General features: G+C 39.0%; 2 protein-coding genes across 3 annotated transcripts; both read left to right on the plus strand.

Moving 5' to 3' along the window:
* The first annotated feature begins 376 nt into the window (after positions 1-376).
* ubap1la (ubiquitin associated protein 1-like a) lies at positions 377-7,685 on the plus strand. Its single transcript, XM_060886958.1, has 6 exons — positions 377-431; positions 1,204-1,336; positions 1,475-2,098; positions 2,966-3,145; positions 4,350-4,451; positions 6,956-7,685. Exons 1-6 carry the CDS (start codon positions 409-411, stop codon positions 7,088-7,090), a joined length of 1,197 nt encoding a protein of 398 aa, XP_060742941.1. The 5' UTR covers positions 377-408; the 3' UTR covers positions 7,091-7,685.
* A 457-nt stretch (positions 7,686-8,142) lies between these two features.
* prc1a (protein regulator of cytokinesis 1a) lies at positions 8,143-16,409 on the plus strand. Of its 2 annotated transcripts, XM_060887209.1 has the most exons (15): positions 8,143-8,300; positions 9,736-9,868; positions 10,960-11,082; positions 11,175-11,408; positions 11,741-11,911; positions 12,088-12,237; positions 12,430-12,577; positions 13,097-13,233; positions 13,330-13,425; positions 13,532-13,678; positions 13,875-13,985; positions 14,071-14,169; positions 14,582-14,746; positions 14,977-15,014; positions 15,869-16,409. In XM_060887209.1, the coding sequence occupies exons 1-15, from the start codon at positions 8,290-8,292 to the stop codon at positions 15,915-15,917; spliced, it is 1,812 nt and encodes a 603-aa protein (XP_060743192.1). In that variant the 5' UTR covers positions 8,143-8,289; the 3' UTR covers positions 15,918-16,409. The 2 variants fall into 2 exon arrangements, with proteins under 2 accessions (XP_060743192.1, XP_060743193.1); XM_060887210.1 differs by lacking the exon at positions 14,977-15,014.
* The last annotated feature ends 517 nt before the right edge of the window (positions 16,410-16,926 follow it).

Genomic DNA, 16,926 nt, shown 5'->3' on the forward strand with positions numbered 1-16,926 from the left:
GCCTGCATAATGTTGTGCAGCTCTGTACACCTTTTATATTATATATATATATATATATATATATATATATATATATATATATATATATATATATATATATATGTATATATATATATGTGTGTGTGTGTGTGTGTGTGTGTGTGTGTGTGTGTGTGTGTGTACACGTGTACACAAGCACTTTGCTTTTACCGCTGATGTAATACTTTTATCCGAAACATCCTGTGCTGTTATGGACACGTGTGTGTGTGTGTCTGTGTGTGTCTGTGTGTGTGTGTGTGTGTGTGTGTGTGTTTTTTGGAAACCAGGTGCTAAAAGGCTTAGTGTGTGACTCAGTGTAAGAGTGTTAGCTTTGTGGCTCAACACAACTGACTGCAAACAACGGAGCATCATACACAGCTCATACAGCTCATGAGTGTGAAAGAATACTTCAGGTCAGTGTGTTCACTATGTGATCATTTCAGGTGTGTGTGTGTGCCTGTGTGTGAGAGCATCATGGTTTATGAATAGTTTTGTATAGTAGTGAATAATTGTATAATCATTATAATTAAGCCATATTAGAGAAATACAATATAATACTTGTAACACCAGCATGTTTAAACAATCTTAAACAATGTAGTCCAAAAAGTAGGAACTCCTTGTAGGTGTAATGGATTCAAAATCATCTGCACCATTCGCGTAATAGTTTGTGAAACTTGTGCTTTTATTTTTTTTTGGTTAAGTCTAACGGTTAGCAGTAGAGGGATTTTGGCACGCTCGTCCATGAAGAACATTTTAAGCTCCTTTATATTCTTTGGACTGTTCAGTCCACTGGTTTTCCAGTAAGGATCCATTATGTTATAAATCCATTATATTATACCACAGGGGATCTGGACAGGGTTATAAAGGAGTCGAAGCTGTAAGGCACTGAGAGCATGTGAAAGTGCATTTTTCAAATATGACTGTTTTGAATGTGCATCTTATTTTAAATATCAAAAAATTGTGCAGTCAAATGTAAACTATAGTAAAATATAGGGAGTATAAATAATTCCTGCAAAATAGACAAACATCTTGAAATTGTGAATTAAAATCTTAAAAGAGCCAAAATCAAAAAGCCCAATTATTTACTTTAGTTTCAATTAGTTGCTTGTTTGTTTTGTGTGTGTGTGTGTGTGTGTGTGTGTGTGTGTGTGTGTGTGTGTGTGTGTGTGTGTGTGTTGGCAAAAGAATGGGCAGTCTGGATGATGTTCCCTTTAAGGTTCCACTGGGTTCTCTAGATGAGCCTCTGGGCATGATGGCGCCAGTCACTGCCCAAGAAATCATCATCCCAGACTACCACCAAAAATTGCATGACCTGCAGGTTCCCTCTCTCGTTCTCACTCTCATGTTCATACACACACCCCTACACACTTCAATAGTTTTGGAGTTTAGATCATTTGAACATTTTAACAAAAGTGTAAAATGTACAGTTCCATTTTGGTTTTTTTTTTCTCTCCAGTATGATTTTTGTCTGGAGAACTGGGTTCTGAATGGGTTCCGTGATCGTTCTAATAAGCATGATATTGTTCCTGAGCTGGGTGGTGTGATTCCATCCTGCCCTCCGTACTGGCTCCTGTTCAGCAGCCCTCAGGAAAGGCGCTCTGTACACCTCTGCAGAAAGGGATTGTGTGATAAAGTACAGCGACATCGCAGCCTAAGCTTGAGTTCAGCAGACCTGCAGAGACGGCACCTCACTCGTACGCACTTCCTCGTAGACAACTCTGCGCACGATGCTGCTGGCTACAGCGAGGATGATGAGGGTTCCTCTCCTGAGGAAGATCAACGTTTCCGCTCTCAGAGCAGAGAAAGATCCAAATTTTGCCTGCTTCAAGATACTCAGAGGTCCGTGTCACCCCGAGCACCGGTCCACTCCTACAAAAACTCCAGCAGCTCTCTGAAGGAGATGAGCAGCCCACCGAGCCTGAGGTCCTCACGACCTCACAAAAAACACATTTCTGCAAGCTCCAATGGAAAACGAAACGTCATCACCCACAAATCACATGTCACAAACACCAAGCTCCAGCCCAGACCCTCCTCAGCTGGCCCGCAGCTTTCTGCTCACCAACACAAGTCTTCTCTGCAGGTCCACAAACATCACAAACAGCTGTATTCATCGATATCAAAAAAATCTGTCATCATGAACAATTTTAACTGGTCAAACAGAGCACAGGGGTTACGTACCTTAAATTGTTTTAATAAAATGGAGCAACGTCGTTTCAAAAAGTTTATTCAAATATTAAGCATTTATTTCTAAAAGGAAGGAAAAATATTTTCCAAAAGAAATTTGAAGCTTGTAATTATTTAAAAGAAAAAAAATCTAGCAATTTTGTGTGTTTAAAAATTTTAGTATCAATTTAGTAAGAATCAGAAATACTAGGTCAGTTTGATTATATTTAAGATACTTATCGTTGGTATTCTGTCTTTGTGCAGAAATTAAAATGATATTAAAGTAATGTTACAGGGATTAAGTTCAGGTATTTCATATAGTTCAGTATCAGGTACTAAAAAGATATATAAGTAATGAAAGGTTTTACTGCACTGACATAACGATCTGGCTTAATGTGATATACATGAACCACGTAAAAATGTTTTTATTTTAATGAATACAATAATTTTCTTTTTTATTAAAATAAGAATATTTAAATAAATTTCAGAGTTTCTTAATATTTGCTTCATCACTTTTTTTGCTCAAATGACAGCATGAACTCGAGCTGCATGGAATCCACAAGTTTGTGTCCAAGCTTAAGATTAAATCTTAAATCATTTAGAAGTCCCAGATTTTCAATAAGGTCTCAGACTTTGGTGACAGTTTGATAGATTCTGATGGCATTTAATGAGAATCATACATTGCCTTGTGTTCTCTCGAGCATGTCCTCTTTTGTTTGTGTGTGTGTGTGTGTGTGTGTGTGTGTGTGTGTGTGTGTGTGTGTGTGTGTGTGTGTGTGGGCAGGCTGCTCGTCCTCGTACTTCTCATGGAGATCGCCACTCAGTCCCAGACTCGTCTGTGGAGCTGCTGTATGCTCTGAGCCAGGAAGAGAGAGAACTGGTCGAGAGCATCACTGCTCATGGATACACACTACGCTCTGCCATCCTGGCTTTGCAGCGCACTGGCACTCGCAGTGCAGAGCAGGTAACACACACACATACTCATTGCTATTTTTTGTATTAGTATTAGCTTATCAGGAAGCTCTACAGTGTATTTGATGCTCATGCTCAAGACCACTTTATGCAAAGTGTAAGTTAACTATTTCATTTATCATGATGCTTTCTGCTTTATATTCAGGGAAATCATACCAGCAATATTCACTACAAAACAAAATCGTCAGTACAAACAAAATTTATTATAAAACATTTATGAACTCAGGCAATGCAGGAGGGATTATTTTAAATTTCTGCACGAACATAACAGATGTTTACATCTAGTCCACAAGACACAATAATAACTGAATTAACACAAATGAACCAGTTCAATGTTTCCACACGCTCAATTCGGAATCCTGTGTGTTGTTCCCTGGAGGATCAGTGGCTGTTTTTATATATTGTGAGAGTTATTAATGAGTCCCTTGTTTGTTCTGAGCAGTTAAACTACACACAGTTCTTCAGAAAAATCCTCCAGGACAAACACATTCTTTTCTTTTACAGTATCTCCTACATATTTAACCCTTTTTCCAACAGTGAATATATAATATGATCAAACACACACACACACACACACACACCTACTATTACAAAAATGCTCAAGAAGGCAAGACAATACATTAAGAGCCAGGGGTGTAAACTTTTGAACAGGATTAATTTTTTATCTTGTGATACTTGAATAACTTTTGTGTAGCTTCTGAAGGGCTGGTAGGAAACGAAAAAAATGTCTTTCCCCAAAATAATTGCAGTAAATACTGATAATCCACCCCTTAGCACAGAGACCTGATCATATAATACACATTCAGAGTACATTTACATTGGCAGCCGTGACTTACATTATCACATTTTTATACAACTGAGCAATTGAGGGTTAAGGGCCTTTGCTCAGGGGCCCAACAGTGGCGGTTTGGTGGATCTGGGATTCAAACTCACAACCTTCCGATAGACCAACACCTTAACCGCTAAGCTACCACATGCTGAGTAAATAACAAATAAAGAAATATCTTATATTCTGTTTATTTAGTATTCTGAATCAATTAAAAGTGAGTCCCAGTAAGAATCTGTTGAATGTTATATACAGGGGGGATTGGGACTCCATCAGCATTGTCTAAACAGGGGAGGAAAAAAGAGTGCAATACCCGGATTTATCCACTAGAGGTGCTAAACAACTAAATTCATGGTGTGTATTCGTGCAGATTCTGAATTATCTGTTGGCGCGTGATCGTCTGTGTGCACTGGGGTTTGAGAAAACTCAGGTGGAGGACGCTATGGAGATGTTTCAGAACTGTGAGAGCAAGGTGAGAAATATTCCCTGTTTTTAATACATTTCTAATTGTTTCAGTAAGATAAAGGACTTTTAGCAATGAAGCAACTGCAGTTACGCCGGAATTACGACGTCAGTTCCGTTCGAGCCGTTTTGGTCGGAATTAAACGGATTTGTAGCTTACGTGAATGTTTCTACTTTTAGAAAATCGAAATCAGCTTTTGAGACGAACGTGCATTCGATTCCAACACATGTATCGTCAAATGCGGGCGGTAGAAAGGTCGTATTTACTAGTTGAACGCGCATGAACTCCATCACGATGTCGTAATTACGAGCGTTTTTTTTTTTTTCGTGGTCCTCAGTTTCCGAGTTGTGGGCGTGTCAGTTAGGGCACGAGCGATAGCTAGATACACAGGACCTGGTTTTCTCTAGTTTGTGTTAATGTGCTTATGATTTAAAGCGTTATTCTTCTTTTATGCTATTTTAATATATATGTCTGGTAGAAATGTGTGGCTTTGATGGTTGAATAAATCATAGAATTTTTTTTAATTATTTACTATGAAAAGAAGAAAAGTGAAATAGTCAAGACAGGAAGGTTTTATTTTTATTGACATTTCAGCCATATATAGCTGTTACAGTACACAGTGAAATGAGACAACGTTTCTCCAGGATCATGGTGCTACATAAAACAAAGACAGAGCTAAGGACTTAGAATACGTAATAAGTAATCCTAGATACATAAAGTGTAACTGTGCAACCTGGTGCAAACAGTGCAGGACAGGACAGGACAGGACAGGACAGGACAAAAAATTACAAGACAGTACCAAAAAACATTAAACAAAATACAATACACAAAAAGAGCTCTGACCAGTGTAAATACTGTATGTTTAATCAATATTACGTGTGCCGAAATACTGGAATGAACACAGTATTAACAACTGTATTAAGAACTGCACAAACCTACACCACAAATACACACACTTCCAATACACAACCATCAACCTGTTTACATGCTGTTTTTGCACACTTTTTGCTCTTTGCACATGCTGTCTCACATTTCAGTCGTTTGCTGTTATGCACAATCCTTTACATTATCTCAGGGACCTGCTACTTTAACACTGTGTTCATTACACTGGTCGGCGCTGTTTCTGTTTGTCTTTTGTGTAATGTTTTTTGTTTGCACTGTCTTTTGTCCTACACTGTCTTGTTTGTACCGTTTGTCCTGTCCTGCACTGTTTGCACCAGGCTGCACAGTTGCACTTTATGTATCTAGGACTACTTACTAAGTCCTTAGCTCTGTCTTTGCTTTTATGTAGCACCCTGGTTCTGGAGAAACGTCTCATTTCACTGTGTACTGCAACAGCTATATATGGTTGAAATGACAATAAAAGTTATTTGACTTATATGATTATAGCAGCAGTTACATGAGGTATTGTAAAGGATTGTGCAAAACAGCAATCAACTGAAATGTGAGACAGCCTGTCTTAAGAGCAAAAACAGTGTGCAAAACAGCATGTAAACAGTTTAGGAAATAGATGAGAAACAAAAAATTATGTGTATAATTTTCTGTAAGAGCAAATCGCAAGGTTTACATTAATGGTCTTGTTTTAACGTGAGAAAACACAACCGTTTTTGATATAAGTGCTTTCTGTGTAGACTTTTCTTTAAAAATTTATGGAAGTGGTTTCACGTCTCAGGGCTTTGTAAGTCAGGTGACGTTGCATTTTGTTTTTCCTCTGTAAGTTGGAACTTGTTAATATTAGTCTTTTGAAGCACTGTTTTGGTGTCAGTATGACCTTTCTCAGAATTTACACAATTTCAATTGTAAGAAATTAAAACAAAGCGATGTATAAAAATATAAAACAACGCAACTCTGTTTTTTAATACTCTGTTTTTATTTCTACGTTCTCTCAGAACATGTTTGATTAAGAAAAGAAATTATATGAAAAGATAAAAAGTACTTCTTGGTTTTTATAGTTGTCCAATATTAGGTTACTTTTATATGCAAAATCTGCTACTTTGGTGTTCTTTGCCATCTTTGAAAGTAATATAAGCTGAAATTGTTTGCAAAGCTTTTTTCTACATTGCCTAAATCTCATCTTTGATGATTAAATCTCAGAAGATTGAATGAATTTGTAGGAGTGAAAATTGTTTTCTATAAAATTTCAATTAGTACATAAATCAGCATGGCAGCAATGTAGCTTTTTTGTAATATTTAATCTGACTGTCATCTGAAAAACAAATTGATGAGAATTGGATCAACATTGTAAGCAAGAAATTTCCCTGTGGGTTTTTTTTGTTGTTGTTGTATCAAGCACCTTCCAAGGAATTACATGAAAAACACATACCATGATAGTGCTCAAACCCCTTAAAGGCCAATACAAATGATAGTTTTACCCTTTAACAAGATCACATTAATAAATACGACTGTTCTTATGTACCAGACGGCTGCTTTATATACAGGCTTCCTGCTGAGACCTATTTGGCTGGGAATTGAATGGGTTATCTAGTTTGTGCTTTCCTCTGTGTGTCTTCCAGGCTACAGAGTTCCTGCGATTGCTGGCTCAGTTCGGTGAAATGGGCTTCCAGCAGAGCACTATTAAAGAAGTTCTTCTCTTACATGACAACCACCGGGAGAAAGCACTAGAGGAACTCGTCACGCACGTCACCTGAACGCTCTGCACACGCGATAAGATTTTACATGGGATTCAATATGTAAATAAATATTATTATACACATACTTATTATATAGTATATGTTTCTATACTCAATACATATTATGCACATTCAGTACATATGAATGGATTAGAAGGTAATTGCAATGTGTTAATGTGCTGTGGATTTGTTGACTGTGTTTTACATTGTGACTAGTTGCTTAGAAATAACTGATGAAGTTATAATCAAGCTTAATCAGCTGTGATGAATTATTAACGCAGTCTTGTGTGACATATTGTACAGGATAGATTCTGTTCACCCAAGCACATTTTACTTTACTTTTATTACATCAAGTAATACATTTCATTTACTTTCCTTTGTAAAGCTGTTAATGGACTTTTTTGATCTACTTAACTGAATCTTGTTACAAGGTTACATGCATACAGTCAAAGGACATAAGAATTCGGACTAGTTTGTTTTCAATATATTTACAGTACATATATGCACTTAAAAAATTGCACACATAATGTTTTTTTTTTTTTACCCAAAATCAGAGCATGTTTTTAATTTTATTTTTTAGTCTGTTGTTTATTGTATTTAGTAAATTCTGTATTGAGGCTTTATTAAAAAAAAATCTATTAAAATTGTATTTTTTGGTTCTAATAAAATAAACGTTTCATTACATACATTGTGCACAAAAGTGTTCAAAGCCAAATTATTTTCTTATATTATAATTATATAATAATATATAAGTATAATAATAATAATATATATATATATATTATATTATTTATTATATTATTTTATATATTATACTATGCAATATTATATTATATATTTTTTATTATATTATATTATATATTTACGTTGATTAGACTTGAACCTTATCTTCTTGTAACACTTTGATTAAAGTACCACTGATTAATGACGCAGTTCATTTCTAAACGCAAGATTAACGTGCGTCTCCTTCAGCCAATCCGATCGCTGGGTTTTAGTTTCGTGACGTAATCTCCGTTTCAGCCAATCAGCTTCAAAGATGCGGGATTTGAATAGTTCATTGAACGGCTTCGGGGCACTAAAGGCAGAGATTATATTGAACGCCCTACAGCAGAGCTGAACTAAAGTGGGATTTTTGTTTTTATTTATTTATTTTTTTAAAAAAATATTATTATCATCTAATTTGTTTATGGTGAAAGAGATTCTGCTCGAGCTTCACGATGAGGAAAAGGTAACAAGATCATTTATTTATGGTAGTTAGGGTTTATTATGCGGCTCACTAAAGGTAACTATCATGATCTAAATGAATATAAAATAGTTTCTCCTTTTATATGAGTGTTTTTTTTTTATATTTAAACTGTTAGTAGCTCTTCTTGCCGTGTGATTGTTGGATTTAATGATTAAAACGCTGTCTGTTGTGTAGACAATGCTGCAGCTTGTGGACACCTGACTATCAGTCCAACAAGGGTTTAATTCTCCAAACTGGTTCACAAAGCTGAAGGAAAACATTTGTATAGAAAGTCTTACGGTAGCCAGTGTATTCTCTGCGTGTACAAATAATCCGGAAGATATGTTTAATATGTATAATATGATTTTTAAAAAAACAGTAGCTGAGGACCTGTTTGGAAAACTGATTTCCAGCTCGAATGTATGTTTGTGTTAGGGTGCGCCTGCTGTCAATCATTTTATGGACACTCACAAAGACACACACACACACACACACACACACTGAGAAAGAGAGACACACACACACACTGAGAAAGAGACACACACACACACACACAGAGAGAAAGAGAGACACACACACGCACTGAGAAAGAGACACACACACAGAGAGAAAGAGAGACACACACACACACTGAGAAAGAGACACACACAGAGAGAAAGAGAGACACACACACACACTGAGAAAGAGACACACACACAGAGAAAGAGAGACACACACAGAGAGAGAGGCAGAGACACACTGCTGTGTTTGGATGAAAAACCCTGGACTAAAATATCCTTATCTCTGTCAAAGTGTCTTAAGCCCCCAAATAGCTACTAAACCTCTCTTTAATATATTCTGGGCTGAGTGGCTCATTTAACTTTAATGAACTTTAAACATTTATGTAAACATTTTGCACTGAAATTTACAAACAGTGATAAGTATTGTCACTTTCATAGAGTTTATTCCTAAAAGTTCATAGCTAGAGTGGCCATGTTGATTTAGCATCACTTTGTCACGTACAAGGGGATGGGAGAAGATTGAAAACACACACCTTACCAAATGCATCTTTAAGTGTTCCCTTTACTAGCATGTCTATTCTCCTGTGTACAAAGCTAGCTGTAAGAGGACATGGTTTGCCCAGATTGGGTTGGAAGAACTTGTGTCCTTTGAGAGAAACTGTACACCGACTTCACACCAAACCTCCTCAGTCTTACAATATCAGCGTCTGATCTCACTAACGCTCTTGTAGCCGAATGATCACAAAATTGAATAGACTGTGTTAATAGAAGGTGGTAAAGTGTGCAAAAATGGTGTAACTCCATGTTACTGCTACAGACTCGCTCAACATGTTATCTCTTGTGTGCTTCCTCTGTAAACTAATTATTACTTTATGTAAAAAAAAAAAAAAAAAAAAATTATTTTATTAAGTTTAATTGGGGTGTGTGTGTGTTGTCAGTGAGTTGCATGCTGCTGAGTCGGTGGCTTGTCTGAATAAAGCCCTGGATCACCTCAAGGACATCTGGGAGGAGATCGGCATTCCAGAGGACCAGAGAATGCAGCGTACTGATGCGGTCAAAATGCACATCAAGGTGATTACGCACACACCTGTACACTGCTGTCCTATCACCTCATTTACATACAGTGCTTTATAAGTAAAGTGCAGACACACAGGATCATTAACACAACATGCTCACTTGTGCCATATGCACTTTTTTCCCTCCGTCATTTGACCTGGTCTTTTATCCGAATCAAATTACAGCAGACACACTGAGCGTTAAATGACTTACTCACATCTGCTTTGTTTAATTAGCGGCTAATATGAGGAACCTGCACGTCTCCATGCTTACTGCATGATGCTTTCGGCTCACAAGACCAGACATTATGCAAATCTGTGGAATTGGATGTAATTACTGCGGAATTGCTGTAATAATGTTTGTATAGTACTGCGGTGTAACCGTGGGAGAAAAAAAAAGTTTTGAGACGGGGAGAGGGGTGTAAATTTACATAAATTCTTGAAAACCATGTTTCTCTGGAGCATTTCCATCTGGCAATGATTTACATTTCTTTCTTTCACAAAAACAAGAAAGGCAAAGTAATACAATGGCAGGGGAGAAGCTAAGAAAAGTAATTTTGTTACTCACCACCAGTTTAGAGAGTTTTTATTTGTCATAGTCATATGCTGGGAGTTTAATAACTTGAAGTGTGTGTGTTGGGCGGGTTACATTTACAGCATTTGGCAGATTTCCCTATCCAGAGTGACTTAAATTTTTATGTCATTTTATACAACTGAGCAGTTAAAATGATTCCTAGTTAGAAATGTTCAGGCTAAGTTAGGCGTTATCTGAGATGATTTTTTAGAAGCTTTAAGAATACGGCCCTGGGGTCTTGAAGTCCTCAGGATAAGACGGCTTTGTCGTTTTAAGCAAAACGACAAGCTGCTTGGTCAAATTAGCTTGGAGAGTGTAATGTAAGCTAACTTTCACCATCATGACACTCAATTTAATTTGACTAAAAGGTTTGCACATGCAAAGCTGGTGTGCATGACATCACAGTACACTCCAGGTACACTTAATACACTTAATAATAATCACTACAGGGTTACGTTACACAGTCGATGTTATCAGTGTATTATTCAGTGATCAACCACTGCAATGGCTAAACATGTGTGTTTATCTTCCAGAACCTTCTGGACATGATGATAGCAGAGGAGGAGGGCCTGAAAAAGAGGTTGCTGAACAGCATCGAGTCATGTCGGAAGGAGCTGGATGGTTTGTGCCAAGAGCTTCAACTCTCTCCATACGAGGTAACTTTAACAACAAGCCGCGTTCTCAGTACTCACGTTTCGTAGCGTCCATCCATCTCTACATGTTTGTTCTCTGCTAATCTCGTGTCTAGGAGGACGATGGCCTGAGCATGCTTCAGCTGGAGAAGGAGATTCGCACAAGGTTGAAGGTGATGATGAAGCAGAAGAACCAACGCATGAGCGAGCTGAAGAGTCTGATCCAGCAGGACCGTGAGCTTTGCGACATCCTGTGCGAAAACCCGAACCCCATCGACGCAGACCGCGTTCCGTCTGCCCAGCAGCTGCATGACTACCAGCAGCACATCGCCAGCCGCAACCAGGAGAAGGTACGGAATTTAGATATTGTTACTGAGATGTTTTTGTTTAGTGGCTTGTTACTCAGCTGCAGTCACAACAAAGTGGCTGCACTTGATGTAGTCGAGACTTCTACCAGTTTACTGATGAGTAACATCTGCTCAGTGGTGGTCCATTTCATTCCTGTGTATGTGTCTTGTTCAAGAAGTTACATAATGTTGTTGTAGAACATTGCATTGACTTGTTGCTCATCTCATATGTTGTGGTTAAGCTCAGTGCGTCACTAACGTGGCTTATGTCATGAAACACTACACACATTTAAAATCGTTTAAAAGAACTTTAGTGACTTCTAGAGTTTATTTAGGAGCGCCGCTATGCCGAGTTCGTGTCCCTCAAGCGCCAGATAATCACAGCCATGGAGGACCTTGAGCAGATGCCTGACACTAGCTTCGAAAGAGACGTGGTGTGCGAGGAGGAGGAGGCGTTCTGCCTCTCGCTAGAAAACATCACCGCTCTGAATGTACTACTGAGCCAGGTAAATGCACACGCACCACTTTATCGAATACGATACGAATGCACAGGAAGTGCGTGAACAACACAGTAAACAGATTAATCTACTCTGCTTTTCAGAGCACTGCGTGTGATTTTCTGTTCACTCTGCAAAAGCTGTAGCTCAGCTCTGATCGTAATCGTGTCACGTTTGGGTTTCAGTTGGAGAATCGGAAAGCAGAGATTGAGGCAGCGTGCGTGTCGTACCGTGACCGTATCACAGAGCTGTGGGAGAGACTACAGATCCCCCAGGAAGAGAGAGACTCCATGGCTGAACACATGAAATTCAGCAAAAAGAGGAACATGGATGCTGTGAGTTTTATATACAACACTGTTTTACCCCTACAAACTCGTCCTGTCCGATTACATGACAAACCTCCTATCACCTCTGTGTAACAGTAAAATAAACATCTTACATCAGACGATCACTCTATTCACTGCACTCCAACCGCTGTACACACAATGCTTAGTGTAACCTGCGTCTGTGTTCTTTTCCTCCTCCAGCTGCACGCTGAGGTTGAATGCCTGGAGGAGCTGAAGATGAAGAACATCCAGAATGTCATCGAGTCCATCAGAGCTGAAATCGAGATCCTCTGGGAGAAATGCTTTTACAGCCTGGACCAGAGACAAGCCTTGACTGCATATTACTCCGGTATATCAGCTCTAACTGCTACTTTATAACGAAGCCTGTATAAATAAACCTTTCCGAATTCACGCCATCGCATCTACCACAGTCTACTCCCAGTATCGATATTGTGCTTTCAGAATTCCTCGTTCCTTTGGCCTTCTCTGGTGTTTCAACTCCACTTCCTTTGCTCTATTTCCTCTGCAGCTTTATCAAACCCTCAGAGCACAATTTATTGTTTATTCGCTACACAATTTTGTTTATCAGCTACACTGAATGATAATCCTGCCATATTTTGGAAACGTGTTGCAGCAACGAAGATTAAATTGAATAAATTAAAGATGTTCATCTTCTTGCCTGATGAAAAAAGATGCTCTGTAATTCAAAACCGAACCAAAACATTACAGAAAGTCTATTGCTTTCCGAACAGGATAGAGCATAAAAGTGTTCGAAGCCAAATTACACACACAGTGTCTGTGACTTGTGTTGTCACTTTAAATGGATATATAAATAAATATATCATTTTTTTTATTGTTATTATTTAAGATAATTTCACTGAGGAGCTTCTGACTGTTCATGAGCAAGAATTGCAGTGGCTAAAGCAGAATTATGAGCATCACCGAGAGCTTTATCTTGGGGTGGCAAGCTGGCAGAGTAACTGGATTCTCTACCAGGAACTGGAGGTAAGATCTGGCACTCTTCTTCTAGCGTTTGTTCCACCGTGTGAAAGTAAGTAACGTACTTAGCTTTTTTTTTTTTCTTCCCCCTTCCATCTGCAGAAAAAGGCCAGGGATCCATCTCGCTTTCACAACAGAGGCGGCAACCTGCTACGGGAGGAGAAACAAAGAGCAGATCTTCAGAAAAGTCTGCCCAAGGTCCATTTCCTAACTCCTGCACATGCTCACATGCAGTTCAGTGTTTTGTCGTGTTCGGTTGTACAGTCTGCACTTGCAGCGTTTTAACAAAGCGTAATGTTTGCAGCTGGAGAAAAGTCTGAAGAGCCAGATTGAGCAGTGGGAGGCGGAGAGCGGCTCGGACTTCCGGGTCAACGGGCAGCACTTCATGCAGTATGTGGAGGAACAGTGGAATCTTCACCAACTGGAGAAAGAGAAGGAGAAACTTGAGAGGGTAATTACTGGTTGTGTATAAAAATATATACAAGGCCTAAACTGATTGTTGGGGTTGGTAAAAATTTAGGTTCTAGGTTAATCTGGAATAATTGATAGCCAGAGCTTTTTGGCCAGTTTAAAGGCCAGTTTATGCTTTGTCAAAATGTTTGTTTGAGCCACATAGATAAGCACCGTATTCCTGAATCTGTTTTCAGCAAATGAAAAAGAGCAAGCAGACCGAGGAGGACATGCTGTACGGTACAGCGCTCAAAACCCCCACCAAGAGAAGACTAGCAGGAACGCCTACACCTGGGAAATCTCGCAAGGTAACGCCTCCATGACTGGTTTGTTGTGTTGGAATCAGGAAAGTTCAGAGTTTTCAATTCCATAATGCTGAATTCTTTCTTGTAGCTGAATTCTACCACCAGTATGGTTAGCTCTACGCCCAACACCACCTTGCGCTCCATTGGTCAGTCTCCATCCATGAGACCACCCCTCTCAGCCAGCAGGGTGAGCTGCACCTCACTTTGCCACACCCCTGACACCATCTTTCGCTTTGCTTCTTATTTCAACCACTACTTATAAATGCAATAAATGACTGACATCTAGCTAATAAAGAAATTGGCTTGGAAACAGAGATGATTCTGAAATTGTGGAGCAACAGACTTCACATTTTAACAACTTACAAAACAAAATTTTGGCAATAATGTATGCATATTATGAAGAATGCCTTTGTTCTTACAATGCATTGGCCAAGGGCTATTTCTGGGTGCGTATAAACATCCTGCTGACAACCCCCTCCCCCCCAGTTCTATTTATTTATTTATTTATTTATTTATTTTTGGTCAGGTTTTCTACTCCTTTCTGCAGTTGACTGCCGGTCTTAACATTCTGTTCTTCTATCATTCTCGCTTTATCCCAGATCGGTTTAGGTTTGCGTACACCTACTCGTACTCGGACGCCCCGCGGTCTGGAGAGGAACAAGGAAAACATTTCTCAGCTGAGTGGAGCTCTGCGCACCATGACCTCCAGTCCATACCGAAACTGCTCCATCAACTCTGTCGCCAGCTCCTACACAGAGTTTGCGGTAATTTCTTCCTACTTTTACCTTTTACTCCACACTCAGTCCAGATAAACAGAGAAGTTTAGTAGGGGAACGTGATCAAGAGCAGAAAATGAAGCTAAATGGGACTGAGGTTTGGGCCTGTGCTCATTATGGGTGAGAGCACTGGACTTGATGTGTATAAACAATCCTGGGATCATGTCCCTTACCCCAGTCCGGTTGTCCTCATGTCTAACTCCTTCATTCTGTTCTAGAGGGATTTTGTCAACATTGAATCCACAACCATCTCCAGGTCTGTATAATGTGTATATATATATATATATATATATTTTTTTTATTTTTTTATTTTTATTTTTTTTAACACCCTGACGTGTATTAACACCCACCCTCGTGTTCCTCCTTTAACCTGACTAATGACCAGTGTGTCCTCACACGGCACGTGGGACGGGGGGTTGGTATGCGCTCCCTGCTCTAACTCCTCCTGTTTAACTGGACTTTGTGCTGATTGCTCTGCCACACTGATGGCATGAATCTCACTGCTGTCCACACTCACCTCTCTGCTCTACTACGCATTCACTCCCAACCCTGGTCCTGGAGTGTTACCCCCCCAAGTCTGCTTGCCACGCAGGGTAAACACTACCGTGTGTCATCCAGGACTAGAGTTGTGAACCTGTGACTCAGGAAAGGACAAATAAATGTGCTCTGTTGTTCTAGTCTGATCTAGCAAGGACCGGTGTGAGCACGGGTTCAAAATCCTTCCGAGTAGAAGCCACTGAGTTTACTGAAAGTCAGAATCAGATGATTAAACAGGTGAAATGCTCCATTAGAATGAACACCAGCGCACACGTACACAAGCCCTTTGGGGATTTGATTAGGCACAACTAAGCCAGGAGAATCCGCTCATGTCTGGTGACCGTTTCTCCAACACAGTTCACTAAACAGATAGGAGTGGTAGTTTTTCTTTCTTAATTTTTCTCTTCGTTATTACTGCAAACTTAAAACATTTTTTTAGACTTATCCGGTACATGTTTAACACATTTAAATTTCAGTTGTTTTGATGAAACCATAAATGCTAAGAGGAAATGATGGTGCTGTATGAAACCTGGCAAAATTCGTAATCATGTTGTTGGCTTGATTATTTTCCAGCGAGAACTCTCACAAGCTACAAAGTCCAGCTACAAGGCTGGAATTCTGAACTCCACAATCACACGCTAAATGCCGCTGTCCTGGAACCATGGCCTTCACTCCAGTTGTCTGATCAACGCCACTGTTTCTGTATATGAAGAGATATTTTAAGAGATTGCTGAATGTAAATTACCTGCAAAAGATATGTGGAACCTGTGTAAATATTTTGACTTCTGTTTAACCATTTTCTTTTATTATTATTGTTTTCTTTTTAAACATGCATCTTAGCTCACATCAGTTTTATATGGACATCTGGTCAAGATCTATAGTTTGTATTAAAACTGCAATAAACTCCTGCATTCTTTTTAACCATTCTTATGGGCTTGCACAGTATTTTATGGTTTTGGGACCATCTAGGCATTATTTGTATTAGGATCACCTGTTCTGTGTGTGTTTAATTTTTAACTTCTACTCAATACCTAACACTAGTCCTTCAATCCTGAAATGTTTGTTTGATTGCAAACACTAAGGGCATCCTGTAAAATAAATGTATTCATTCAGACCTGCTTTTCACTTTTTTCCATGAGTGTGGCAAATGATGGTGTGGGAAATGATGTTGTGATAGGAAATGGTGTGTGGGGGAGCTTCTGTGAGAAGAAACCTCCTTGTTAATGTTAGAGGTCAGAGGAAAATGACCACATTACGTTCCATTCCTGTAAGACAAGAATAGGAATCTGAGGCTATCAAGGGCACATACTCAACAATGGACAGACAAAAATCTTTATTTATTTATCCTGTATTGGTCTCCCTCCAGCCTTTCTTTACATGTCCAATCATGCCAAGGTTAAAGCTTCAGCGATCAGAATTTTTCTTCATTCTGACGTTTAAAGTGATCATTAACTAAAGTTCTTGACCTGCATCTGCATGCTTTAATCCATTGTGGTGCTGCCAGATGATTGGCTGACTAGATAAGTGCATGAGTGTTCTGGGTTTCATTGTCTGAAGATGATTTGAGAAAAAATTGGTGTCGTTCTGACGTAATGAAAAATTTGGATATTGACAAATGGTTCAAAAGTTAC

Source organism: Tachysurus vachellii, chromosome 14, assembly GCF_030014155.1.
Source record: "Tachysurus vachellii isolate PV-2020 chromosome 14, HZAU_Pvac_v1, whole genome shotgun sequence".
In the NCBI taxonomy this organism is placed as follows: domain Eukaryota; kingdom Metazoa; phylum Chordata; class Actinopteri; order Siluriformes; family Bagridae; genus Tachysurus; species Tachysurus vachellii.